This window comes from Myotis davidii, unplaced genomic scaffold (genome assembly GCF_000327345.1).
Source record: "Myotis davidii unplaced genomic scaffold, ASM32734v1 scaffold363, whole genome shotgun sequence".
Classification (NCBI taxonomy): domain Eukaryota; kingdom Metazoa; phylum Chordata; class Mammalia; order Chiroptera; family Vespertilionidae; genus Myotis; species Myotis davidii.
In genome coordinates, this window is record NW_006294069.1 from 3829951 (window position 1) to 3843680 (window position 13730).

At 41.3% G+C, this 13730-nt stretch overlaps 1 protein-coding gene across 1 annotated transcript in view; it reads left to right on the forward strand.

Annotated features, from left to right (window-relative positions):
• Nucleotides 1-3689: 3689 nt before the first annotated feature.
• The window catches only part of SRR (serine racemase), a 14008-nt gene continuing 3967 nt past the window's right edge, over nt 3690-13730 (forward strand). Inside the window, exons 1-3 of the mRNA XM_015566812.1 lie at nt 3690-4559; nt 11245-11416; nt 12969-12996. Of these exons, the coding sequence (XP_015422298.1) occupies nt 4531-4559; nt 11245-11416; nt 12969-12996 (229 nt within the window). The 5' untranslated portion in view covers nt 3690-4530. The remainder of the gene's footprint in view (nt 4560-11244; nt 11417-12968; nt 12997-13730) is intronic.

Consider the following 13730-nt stretch of genomic DNA (forward strand, 5'->3'; position numbering starts at 1 on the left):
AGACTGCGCACAAAGACCACTAGGGGGTGCACCAAGAAAGCATAACAAAATGCGGAGACAAAGAAACAGGACAAAATTGTCAATGGAAGATATAGAGTTCAGAACCACACTATTAATTTCTCTTAAGAATTGTCTAGAAGCCACCGATAAAGCTATTGAGATCTTCGAGAAATCTAATTGAGACCCTCATGCTATGATGGGGAACCAACTAGAAATTAAGCATACACGGACTGAAATAACGAATATGATACAGACTCCCGAGAGCAGACCAGAGGAGCGCAAGAATCAAGTCAATGATTTGAAATGCGAGGAAGCAAAAAACACGAGGACCCTGGGACTGGGTTGGGGCTGGGACTGACGAGAGACAACGCAGGATCCAGCCTCCTCCCCTCCTCGCAGGCCAGGGTCTCCCCCCACAGGCCCGGACTAGTGCTCCAGGCCTCGATTTGGGAACCTTGAAAATCTTGTAAGAGTCATTATTATGTTCCCCGCTTTCTCCTCCACTCCCCAGAGATGAAGAAACGGAGTCCCAGAGAACCGTAGTTCCCGGGGTGACTCAGTCGATAAGTACCAGACTATCAAAGTCTTCTCCTTTACGGCAAAGTGCTTCCCCCGAGCCAGCCTCCTGACTACTTATTTTAAAAATACATTGTAGTTGGCTCTCGTTGGGGAAGGGGTTGGGTGGCAGTAAATCAGGAGGGATTCTATTCGTCGGTTTGGGAATTTCCGCATCATTGTGGATTCTTGGGAAAATGACTTAACGTCCCTGGATCTCAGGTTGATTGATTGTGTTCCGTCTTTAAATTTAACCGGATCAGCCCCGCCGGAGCGGCCTCTGGTGTACAGAGGGTCGTGGGTGTGATTGCCAGTCAGGGCACACACTCGGGATGAGGGTTCGATTCCCGGTCTGGGGGCATATGGATGTTTCTCACATCCATGCTTCTCTCCCTGTCCCTTCCTCTCGCTCCAAAATCAATAATAATAATAATAAACATTTAGAAAATAAAGTCAATAAAAATATACCCTCAGGTGAGGATTTAAAAATGTTTTTTAATGTAACTAGATCAGAAAACTGGTACTTTAACTTCTTGTTCAGTAGCACCTATTCAGAACTGTGGTGAAACTCCCTCCCCCAAGGCCGCTTTCCTCCACCTGTTGCTCCTTCCCAATCCCAAACCCACAAAGAATAGTTAGGAATTATTCCTTAGACCAGTGGTTCTCAACCTTGGCTGCACAGTAGAATCAGCTAGGAATCTTTTTATAATCCTGATTTCTGGGCCCCATCCTCCGGAAATTCTGTTTCTTTGTTACCACCCCATAACAAAGAAACAGAATTTCCAGAGGATGAGGCCCAGAAATCAGGATTTTAAAAAGATTCCCAGGTGATTCTAATGTGCAGCCAAGTTTGAGAACCACTGCCTTAGACTGAGCCTAAAATATTTGAACCATCTCTGACAGAACTCAGTTCCTATTATGGGACAGACACTTGCCACCAGAAGGTTAAGCAGAAGTAGAAAGTAAGTTACAGAGGGAGATTTAAAGGTCCAAAAGTAGGGGTGTGGAATACAACTTGGGCCTAAAAAAGAAGGAAATCTTATCTTTTGCAACAGCATGGATGGACCTGGAGACCATTATGCTAAGTGAAATAAGTCAGTCAGAGAAAGATAAGTACCATGTGATTTCACTTGTATGTAGAATCTAATGAACACAATAAACTAACAAACACAATAGAAACAGACGCAGATATAGAGAACAGACTAACAGCTGTCAGGGGGGAGGGAGTCATGGGGGGCTGCATGAAAATAGTGAAAGAATTAAGAAAAAAAACCCACCCACAAACACAAAAAAACTCATAGACACAACAGCATGGTGATTACCAAAGGGAAAAGGGGGTGGAGGGTGCGGGTAGAAGAGAGTAAAGGGGGGATAAATGGTGAGGGGAAGAGACCTGACTTGGGGTAGTGAACACAATACAATCTATAGATGATGTATTATAGAATTGTACACCTGAAACCTATATAATTTTATTAACAAATATCACCCAATAAATTCACTAAAATAAGTAAATAAAGTAGGGGGGTGATTTGAGTGGTCAGAGCAAGTGACAATCTTTAAAACATGAAATAGGCACATAGTGGACCCATGCCAGAGGAAGTTGCAGCCTCAAACCATTGCCCAGCCTCCTTACCCTTGGGCTGTGAGCACTGAAGGGGGCTGTACAGTATAGAAAAATAAATAAATGAATAAATAAATAAAATAAAAATAAAACATGAAATAGGAAGAAATAAACGAATTCATTTTCACATTGAAATTGTAGAGAACATTGCATCAGGTTTGTTTGTTTTTCAGTCTTCCATGACTGACACTTTTTGTAAGTAAGATTTCGGGTGTGTTTTTTGTTTGTTTCTTAATTCTCACCCGAGGATATTTTTTCCATTGGTTTTTAGAGACAATGGAAGGGAGGAAGGATGAAAGAGAGAAACATCCATATGACTCACATCAAGTGGTTGCCTCCCACACATGGGGATCAAACCTGCAACCCAGGTACATGCCCTAGACTGGGAATCGAACCCATGACCCTTTGGCTTCGGTGCACAGGCCTTCTCTCTGACCACTGAGCACACCAGCCAGGCTGCATCAGGGTTGTTTTTAAGATGGAAAAATAATCTGAAGAAAACCTGCTTAACCAAGAAAAACACTGTTACCAATGCAACAGTTTCAGTAAACTACAGGTAAAATATGCCAAAAGTTAAACCAGCTTGAGAAAATTTATCAGAACTCAGAGGGAAATATAATAGATAAAAACTATTAGAGGTAAGGACAGAAGATATAGAGAATAGATCCATAAAACTAATAATCAAATATGAGCTCCAGAAGGTGATAACAGAACTGAGGAGAAACAATAATACAAGAAAATTTACTAAGTTGATGGAAAAATTTGAATTTAAGATTTAAATTTAACCTTCAGATTTAAAGGGCTCATGAAGTACCAGGTAAAAATAAGTGAAAAGACAACTGTATTTAGACCTATATCAAATTTCATGCACTGGGCCTCTAATGTGAGTAATAAAACAACAAAGCAAATTTGGATAGTGGGGGAGAGAGAAATTCAGTTTCTAAAAACAAATATTACACAGGTCATCATTGCTGAGCGCAAAGTATTAAAATGAGTAATGAATAATCACAAACTTAAAAATTCTAATCACTTGGAATTTTTTAAACACCAATTTTGAATAACTCGGGTCAAAAAAATAAAACTAATATCATGGATTCTTTAAAAATTAAGGTTTCTGTAGGTGGAGAAAGGTATAGGGGCAATAAATGGTAATGGACAGGCACTTGACTTGGGGTGGTAAACATATACTACCGTGTACAGATGATGTGCTGTAGAATTGTGCACCTGAAACCTGTATAATTTTGTTAACAAGTGTCACCCCAGTAAATTCAATGAAAAAGAAAAAAGTTAATGAAAATGTTGCACCCAAAACCTATGGTATATTATTAAAGCAATACTCAGGGAAATTTGTAACCTGTGCTTTTATTATTAATTTTTAAAGAATAGAAATTAAAAGGAAAATAGGAGAATAAAGATAAAATCAGAAATTAATAAGGGAAAAAGAACAGTACTTGATAAAAAAAATTGAAGGTCTCATTCTTTAGAAATAAATTAGACATTAAAATAGACATATTTCTGGAAGAAAAAATAAGAAACCTAAAGAACATCCTTTTGGAAGTCTCATGAGTAATTCAAACTTAGCTCATCAAATCACTGATTTTCTCTAAAATACTTGTTCCTTCGTCAGTCTTATATCTTAATAAATTATACCACCATCTAAGTCAAACCCCTGGAGTTATCCTTGTCTCCCTCATTCCCCACATTCAAACCAATATCAGGATATGTCTCTTCTATCTCTGTAGTGGACATCTATGGAATTCACCACCTCAACATTCTCCCCTTTTCTCTTGAAAACTCCCTCACTCTCAAAAGTATTTTCTCTTTGTCCTTTTGTTTCTTTCCTTTTTTTCTTCTCCCTTCATTTGCTCCTGTTTTTCCCACAGGTACAGAAATTTAAGGCAATCATACTATTTGGTTCACATTACCATCAAGGCCTTTCTTATCTTTTCCCCATTCCAATTACTACTCATGTTCCTACCCTCCTCACTTAGGTCATCGCTCTAATATGTTTGAAATATGTCCTTGGATATATCTATGTCTTTTAATAATATATAGTGTCTTATGTATGTATATGTTTTAAATGTACATAATTGACATCATGTTATAGAAATCATTGTTTCTTTTTCATGTTTCTGTGAATACTTCTGATGCATAATATTGTCTTAAATGCCCTCACACCCTTGGCCACTGGTCCTGGGCCAAGATGGGCCAATCAGAGTCCTTACCCAGAATTTTTTTTAACTGAAACTGAGAAAGAAAATTCCTCTCCAGTGTGGAAGCCATAAAATGTAAAACACAGGAGCTGTCGGCAGCCACGCGTCCTGCCATGTGGAACTGGTCTGCGACAAAAAAGAATGAAGCTAACATGCAGAAAGCAGCAGAGGTGAGAAACAGAGAGTCCTAGAAAATCTCAAATCCCTGGTTTTAATTGTTCCTAAAGGTCCATATCCCTGCCTGTCCCATATTTTAACTCTTTCTTCGATTCCATGAGCCAGTAAATCTCATCACCTCCATCTTGTGTCCAGTTCAAATTGCGGTTCTATTACTTGCAGCCTATTTATAACTAACTAATTATAATCTTCAAAATGTAACTGTTTTTCTGGTTTTTTAATTGTGGTAAAATACATATAACATAAACTATATCATCATAGCGATTTTAAATATACAGTCTAGTAGTGGTAAGTACATTCACAGTGTTGTACAACCAATCTCCAGAATAATTTTCATCTTGCAAAATTGAAACTATACTCATTAAACAGCTTCCCTTCCCTTTCCCGCAGCCTCCAGCAACCACCATTGTACTTCCTATGAATTTATCTGCTCTAGGTACCTCACATAAGTGTATTTATTAGTATTTGTCTTTTTGTCTGGCTTATTTCACTTAGCATAATATCCCCAAGATATATTCATATTATAATATGAATAGTGATTCTATGTTTAATTTTTTGACATACTACCATGCTGTTTTCCATAGTAGCTGCACCAGTTTACATTTCCACCAACAGTGCACAAGAGCTCCAGTTTCTCCACATCCCTACCAACACTTGTTATGTGTGTGTGTTTAATAATAGTCATTCTAGCCCTAGCTGGTTTGGCTCTGGATAGAGCGTCGGCCTGCGGACTGATGGGTCCTGGGTTCAATTCCTGTCAAGGGCACATGCCCAGGTTTCAGCTGGATCCCCAGTAGAGGGTGTGCAGGAGGCAGCCCAATGGTTCTCTCTCATCATTGATGTTTCTATCTCTCTTTCCTTCTCCCTTTCTCTCTGAAATAAATAAAAAATATATTAAAAAAATAATAATAGTCATTCTAATATATGTAAGATGGTGTCTCCTTGTTTGATTTGCATTTCCCTAATAATTAGTAATGTTGAGCATCTTTTCATATGCTTGTTACAAGTCCATTTGTATATCTTCTTTGGAAACATCTCTGCTCAAATCCTTCACCCATTTTTTTTAATCAGGTTTGTTTTTCCAAAATGTGATTATTTTTTTCTGCCTCCACTTTCACCATCCAAGTCCCTGTTGTCTTTCATGTGGAAAACTCTAATACCATTTAACTGAATCCCCTGATTCTACTCTTTTCTCTTTTTTTCATTCACCATAATGTAGTGATTTTCATCCCGGATGAATTCTAGCATGTCACTTATCTGTTCAAAATTTTCCAATGGCATTCTATTGCTCTTGAGTAACATATCCATGAATCATGGTCCCTAATGAGACCCTGCCAACTTCACTCTCATCTCTTACACTACTCTTTGATCACTATTTTCACATACATTGGCCTCCTTTTAGTTCCTAGAATATGCCAACCTCCATCCCTCCTTAAAGTCTTCACACATGTTATTCCCTCTACTTGAAACACTTTTTCCCTACCCTGCCCATTCATCTTACGGGTCACCTTAAAATTTCACTTCTCCATAGAGAACCTTACCTGATATAAATAAGGCCTAACATTATAGAATCCTATCATAATACACTTCCCTAAATATCACCTATTACTATTTGTAAATAAATATCTATTTTGGGATTGCTTATTGTGCATTTCTCCACGAGATTGTAAGTTTTATGAGAGCAGAGACAAGTCTACTTTTCTAACACATCTCCAGACCAAACAGTATCTGACACATAGAAGGTGCTCACTATTTCATAACTGAATGAATAAATGAATGAATACCACAGATATGAAGAATACCTAGATATATTAATATGTACAACTAAATACTAATTTTGTATGATTTTGCAAATAATACATTACTGGAATAAATTCAGGAGGAGTTGGAAAATCTACATTAAAAGAATAATTATGAAGTCACTGAGAAAGTTACCATAGGGGTATTTATAAGGTAAAGACAAATTATCTTTATTTGCAGATAGCGTGATTATTTGGAGAATGAACTAGAAAACTATTAGCTCTAACAAGATATTCTAGTCTAGTCCTAACTAGTTTGGGTCAGTGGATAGAGCGCCAGCCTGTGGACTGGAGGATCCCGGCTTTGATTCTGGTCAGGGGCACATGCCCTGGTTGCGGGCTTGATCCTCAGTTATAGGGCATGCAGGAGGCAGCCAATCAGTGATTCTCTCTCAATGTTGATGTTTCTATCTCTCTCCCTCTCCCTCTCTGAAATCAATAAAATAAAAATATATATTTTTAAAAAGATACTCTAGTAAAGTGTTCTATTACATTTTCATATACATTATCAGTAAGTAATTTAAAAATCTAAGGAAATACCTTATCTCAAAAAATGTACTTAGACATAAATTTAATCATATCTGTATTGGAGGACACAAATAAACTATAAAAACTTTACTGAGAAACCTAAAACGAAAACACTTTACTAAATTGAAAGACACAGATGTTTATGGATAGGAAGACTTTATTCTTAAATGTCATACACCCCCAATTCATTGTTCATTTTACAGTGTGGTATTTCTGACAACCTTGATAAAGGATTTCTAAAGTCTCTTTGAAAGAATTATTTGTGAGAAAAGCTAATAAATTTTAGAGTAATCAGGGAAGAACATAATACAATGAACAACTGGAAAATGAATTGACAGTCTCATAAATGGCACAAAATATGAAGTCCAGAAAAGCCCTAAGCACTAATAGAAATTTAATTTTGATAAACATAACATTTCAGAAGAAAAAGATGATTCAGCCAGTAAATTGGTGTGTTAAAGACTCATGAAAGAATAAGTGGCCAATAAGTATACAGAAAAAGTGTTCAATCACTGTTTAAAAAAAGTAAACTCAAACTACTAGATATTTCATTAAATGAACAGATAAAATGATATATCAAAGGTGAAGAAAAATGGACATTCCTTAGAAACTGCTGTGAGAGTATAAAATGGTATTATCTACAACCCTTTTGGAGATGAATTTGGCAAGGGGTATAAAATGTCTTAGAAGTGTACATGCCTTTTGATGCAAATACCAGTTGCTGGAATCTACTCAAAGCATGTATGGAGATACACAAAGATCTTGTAACAAGGCTATTATTCATTACATCATTATTCATTACTAGAGGCCTGATGCACAAAATGCGTGCACAGGTGCAGTCCCTGGGCCTGGCCAGCAATCAAAGCGTGAGCGTCTGGCGTGGAAGGGCAGGTCCCAGCTGACCTCTGAGCCCTGGGCAGCACCTGGGCTCCTTGGCCCCTGCACACCCCCCTCCGCCTGAGTCCCAGCACCTGAGTCCCCATGTGGAGATGCAGTGAGCATGGCCAGACACTGCAGGCCAGGGCACAGCGTGGGCCTCTGGGCCACCCAGTGGTGCTGCATGGAAGCCGGGCGGGCAGCATGCTCTCTCCCAGCTTGCCTCGCAGACTGGCTCCTGCACGAACCCACAAGCCTGACCAGCCCCTGTGGTCCCAGGGCTGCCGCTCAGCTCACCTGGAAGAAGAGGCCATGCAGGTGCAGGGTGTGCTCCTTGGGGTGCCTAGCACGTGAGTGTGGGGGCTTCCCTGGCGCTAGCACTGGCATCCTGGGGAAGGGTAGCTGGGGGAGTGAGAGCGAGCTCGGCAGACACCCTGCATTCTCACTGCACCTCTGTCCCCAGGTAGCTGGTGAGAGGTTGCAGCCCCCACCCTCCCACCGGGGCACCACGGGAGATTGGTCGCTGCCACCCACCCCCAGTTCCACATATCAGTCCCCCGCCCTCAGCACCTGGGAGCCAGGCGGTGGCCCCACTCCCTGCCACAGCTGCTGGTCTCTGTCTGCAGGACAATCAGCGGGGTAGATTGGGCCCTGCTTGTCCTCTCCTTGGCCTGACGTCGCCTGGTCACCTCCACCATCCCACCACAGTCCCACTCTCATCAGGGCCCATCAGGATCTGCAGCACCTCCACTGCTGCCTGCTGCCTGCTGCCTGCTTCCAGTGCCACGTCACCGACGCCCACCATGTTCCGCACCACCCCCTGGTGGTCAGCACATGTCATAGCAAGCGGTCAAACTCCTGGTCAAGGGGACAGTTTGCATATTAGGCTTTTATTATATAGGACTAAAGGCCCGGTGCACGAAAATTGTGCACAGGGGCGAGGGGAGGGAGTCCCTGAGCCTGGCCTGCACCCTTTCCAATTAGGACCCCTTGGGGGATGTCCGACCTCCTCTTGCAATCTGGGACCGCTGGCTCCTAACCACTTGCCTGCCTGCCTGCTTGATCACCCCTAACCACCTCTGCCTGCCTGTCTGATTGCCCCAACTGCTCCACTGCTGGCCTTATCGCCCCTAACTGCCTCTATCTTGCTCTGCACCCGGGACCCAGGATTCCCTCCTCCGGCTAGTCACAGGCACCTGGGACCCGAGTTTCCCTCCCTTTGGCTGACTGCAGGCACCCAGGCCCCAGGCCAGCTTCACTCGGGTTGGCCACAGCTGCAGGGGACCGTGGGCAGGTGGCTTCACCCGGGCTGCAGCCACAGGTGCCCAGGACTGCAGAGCATGTGGCTTGTCCCTCTCCCGGGCCACAGCCTAGCTGATCCCCATTCCTCTCTCGCGAGTTCATTTGTGCCTGCTGGTCCCCATTCCTCTTTTGTGAGCTCATTTGTGCCTGGCTGGTCCCCATCCTCTCTCCCTAGTGTTGAGTGTCTGAGCCGTTATGGCATGACAGCATGAGGGCATGATGACCATTTGCATATTAGCCCTTTATTATATAGGATAGTCCCCCTCCCCCAATCTAAATGTTCAACAATAGAGTTATGTAAAACTCTGGTATTTTTGTAAAAAGAAATACTATTAAGCCATTTTAAAAGTTGCATAAATAGACGTATTGATAAACAAAGATTCATAGATTATTCATAATATTGTTTGAAAAAAAGCAAGTTACCAAACCTGTTAAAGTTTTGTCTGTATATATATGTGAGCCTAGAGAGATAGCACCAGGCCTTAGCTAGCATTTGTCTTTGGGGAGGAAGCAGATTAAATCTGTTTTTTTTTTATTGAACATGCATTGCTTTTGTTTGTTAATAAGAAAAAATAAAGAAAACTTTTTTAAATGCTATAAAAGTAGTGAAAAATTGAAGCATAATGCAGCATTGAAAATTATAATTATGAAAACTTTGAAGAAACTGAGCCAAATGGAGGAGTAAACAAAATGTTATCTTTGTCCTGATTTTAACTGTCATATAATGTATGTATATTGAAGAAAAGGAAACATAAAAAATGAGCATAATTTAAGATAGTAGGATTGTAGGCAATTTTTTTCATTGTTAAATAATTTTTAAAAATAAAAATTTATAGCAGAATTTGAATGTAGCTCATTACAATGATGAAAATGTAGAGCCCAGCCAAAACCGGTTTGGCTCAGTGGATAGAGTGTCGGCCTGCGGACTGAAGGGTCCCGGGTTCGATTCTGGTTGAGGGCATGTGCGTGGGTTGCAGGCACATCCCCAGTGGGAGATGTGCAGGAGGCAGCTGGTCGATGTTTCTCTCTCATCGATGTTTCTAACTCTATCTCTCTCTCTTCCTCTCTGTAAAAAATCAATAAAATATATTTTTAAAAAAAAGAAAATGTAGAGCCCAGTCAAGAGATGGATGGTATGGGTAAGAGGTGAACTTTAAACCTTCCATAATCATCATCAGTTACTTCCTATAAAGCTTCATCAGAAAAAAACACACTTATACTTACTAAGAAAGTGCAAATGTAACTTTCTTTGAGATAAGTTCCCTTCTATACAAAGATTCTGGAGCCCTGGTAATGGAGACAGTTCCCCCATTAGCACCACAGGCCCAAGCCTATTTTACTATAAAGCATTTTCTTTTTATTTTTTTGGTTAATCCTCACCTGAGGATATTTCTTCCATTGCCTTTACAGAGAGAGTTGGAAGGAAGGAGGAGGGAGAAAGGGAGGGAGGGATAGAGAAAGAGAGAGAGAGAGAAACATCAGTGTGAGAGAGACACATCGATTGGTTGCCTTCCGTGCACAAGCCCCCAAGCAGGTACAGGAATGAACCTGCCACCCAGGTCTGTACCCTTGACCTGGAATCCAACCCCCAACCCTTCAGTGTGTAGGCCGGCTCTCTAAAAACTTAGCAACACCAGCCAGGGCTTTTTATTTTTAATCCTCACCCAAGGATATGTTTTTTATTGATTTTCGAGAGAAAGGCAGGGAATGAGAGAGAAACATCAATGTAATGTTGCCTTTCCTGGTCAGGGATTTGAACCCATAATGTAGGTATGTGCCAACAGGGAATTAAACTGCATCCTTTGTGTGTGTGTGAGTGTGTGTGTGTGTAACATTCCAACCTAGCCACACCAGATGGGCTCTTTTTATTTTTTAAATATATATATTTTAGAGCAGCTTAAGGTTCATAGCAAAATTGATCCAAAGGCAGTTTTCCATAAAACCCCTGCCCACCCCCACCCATATGCATAGCCTCCCCCATTATCAACATCGCTCATAAGAAAGGTTTATTGGTTACAATTGAATCTACATTAACTCTTTACCCCCCAAAGTCCATAGTTTACATTGTAGTTCACTCTTGTATATTCAATAGGTCTGTATTTTGCATTTTCAAAATCTTTTCATTGAACATGTTGACTTTTGCTTTTACCCCTTTTTTATTCCTGGATTTCAGAACAATGTGTGCTCAGTACTGCATCTCCTTTGCTGATGTTGAAAAAGCTCATATCAACATTCGAGATTTTATCCACCTCACACCAGTGCTAACAAGCTCCATTTTGAATCAAGTAACAGGGCGCAATCTTTACTTCAAATGTGAACTCTTCCAGAAAACTGGATCTTTTAAGGTAACAATCCCTTTTAATAGTGTGGCATGTATCTTTTCAATCCCTTTTCACATATTAAATTTATTAGATTCTCCTGACTACTCAGTGAGGTAGGTAGAATTAATATCTTCTTATAGCTGAAGAAAGGGTTGTAGTTTTCCTTTGATCAAGTTCAGGTTACTTAGCATCAGATATTGACAAGCCACTTTTTTACTGTCCAAACTAGGATATGAAAATGAAAGAGGAAACTAATGATTAAATGGAGACAATAGGCATCACCCTGAACTGTTGCAAGGCAAAATGGGCGAGTGGGATCATTGTATATCCAAGTTTAAGCACTCACTTTGTGTCAGCTTGCTATTGATACCTCATTATGATTATAAAAGATCTAAACCTAGCTAAATCCTCATATCTTTTTTATTTTTAATTCTCACCTGAGGATATCTTTCCTTTGATTTTTATTTTTATTTTTTTAAAATATATTTTATTGCTTTTTTACTGAGAGGAAGGGAGAGGGATAGAGAGGTAAAAACATCCATGAGAGAGAAACATCCATCAGCTGCCTCCTGCACACCCCCTACTGGGGATGTGCCAGCAACCAAGGTACATGCCCTTGACCGGAATCGAACCTGGGACTCTCCAGTTCACAGGCCGACGCTCTAGCCACTGAGCCCAACTGGTCAGGGCTCCATTGATTTTTAGAGAGAGTGAAAGGAGCGGGAGACAGAGAGCAACATCGTTGTGAGAGACTCATTGATTGGTTGCCTTCTGCAGGTGCCCTGACTGGGGCTGGAATCAAACCTGCAACTGAGGTACATGCCCTCGATTGGTATCAAACCCAGGACCCTTCAGTCTGCGGGTCGACGCTCTATCCCTGAGCCAAACCAGCTAGGGCCTCATAAAATCTTTTTCTACAAAGTATGTCAGTGCCTTTTCTATCCAAAAATATAGACTTGTGTGTGTTGATTCATTACCATACTTTTCTGACCATTAGTTGAACTTTAAGATCCTTCAGGTAAAAATCTGAAAGCTGCATTTAGTGCAGTACCTGATAGGTGTCAGTACCTGTTAAGTGATAGCTTTAAGATTTCAAGAATCTACCTTTTCTCCCACCATTAACTGAGAGCTTTTATACTAAAACAAAGAATTCTCACCCTACCCGGTTTGGCTCGGTGGATAGAGTGTCAGCCCATGGACTGAAGGGTCCCAGGTTTGATTCTGGTCAAGGGCACATGCCCAGGTTGCAGGCTCATTCGGTCCCCAGTAGGGGGTGTGCAGGAGGCAGCCTATCAATGATTCTCTCTCATCATTGATGTTTCTCTCTCTATCCTCCCTTCCTCTGAAGTAAATACAAATATATATTTTTTTAAAGTTCTTTTTCCCTTTGCTGCTGCCAAGGCCTTGCCCTATATCCAACTTGCAGGAGAGGCAGGCTGGTCAACAAATAGGTTGATGAGAAATGTCTTGAGAGAGATATATACGAAGTGCCATGAAAAAAGAGAGAATGAAGTTACTAATTTTGCCTGGGAGATCAAGGAAGTTGAGTCAGATGAGTTTGATCCAAATTTTATAGGATGTGTACTTTGAGAGCTTGTTTGGAGGTTCTAGCAGGGGAGCGCAGCTACTCGTATACCCTTGACCGAAGACCGGTCCTCTCCTGGGGGGCGGGCGGGGTGGAGGTCGTCCTCTTCCACCGAGCGCGCAGCTTGGGGAGGGACGCACATGGATCGGTGAGGGAGGAGGGGGATACCCGCCTAGCCAGCCAGATCAGCCGAATCAACCCTGGCGATCAATGGGGTGACAGATGTCGCAGCCAGATCGCACTCACATCCAGGATGTGTACTTTTATCCAGATCAGGGAGTGGGGGAAAGGACAGGTAGAGATATGGCACGCTCAGAGGTACAGGGGTGTGAGCTAACCTGGTAGGAGGAAAACTAGAAACAATGTAGGATGGCTATAACAATGATACAGGCGGATTTGTATTTGAAAGGCTGTAACTTATAATTTGTATTTTTTTTTCACTAAAAAAGGCATTCAGCCCTAGCCAGTTTTGCTCAGTTAATAAAGAGCGTCAACCTGTGGACCTAAGGGTCCCAGGTTTGATTCCTATCAAAGGCACATACCTCAGTTGCAGGCTCTTCCCCAGCCCGTGCCCTGGTTGGGGCTCGTGCAGGAGACAACCAATCAATGTTTTTCTCTCACGTCAATGTTTCTGTCTTTCCCTCTCTCTTCCACTCTCTCTAAAAATCAATGGGGAAATATCAAGTGACGATTAAAAAATAAAATAAAAAGGGAAGTCGAAGAAACATTTGTCTTTAAAAGATCGCTTTCACA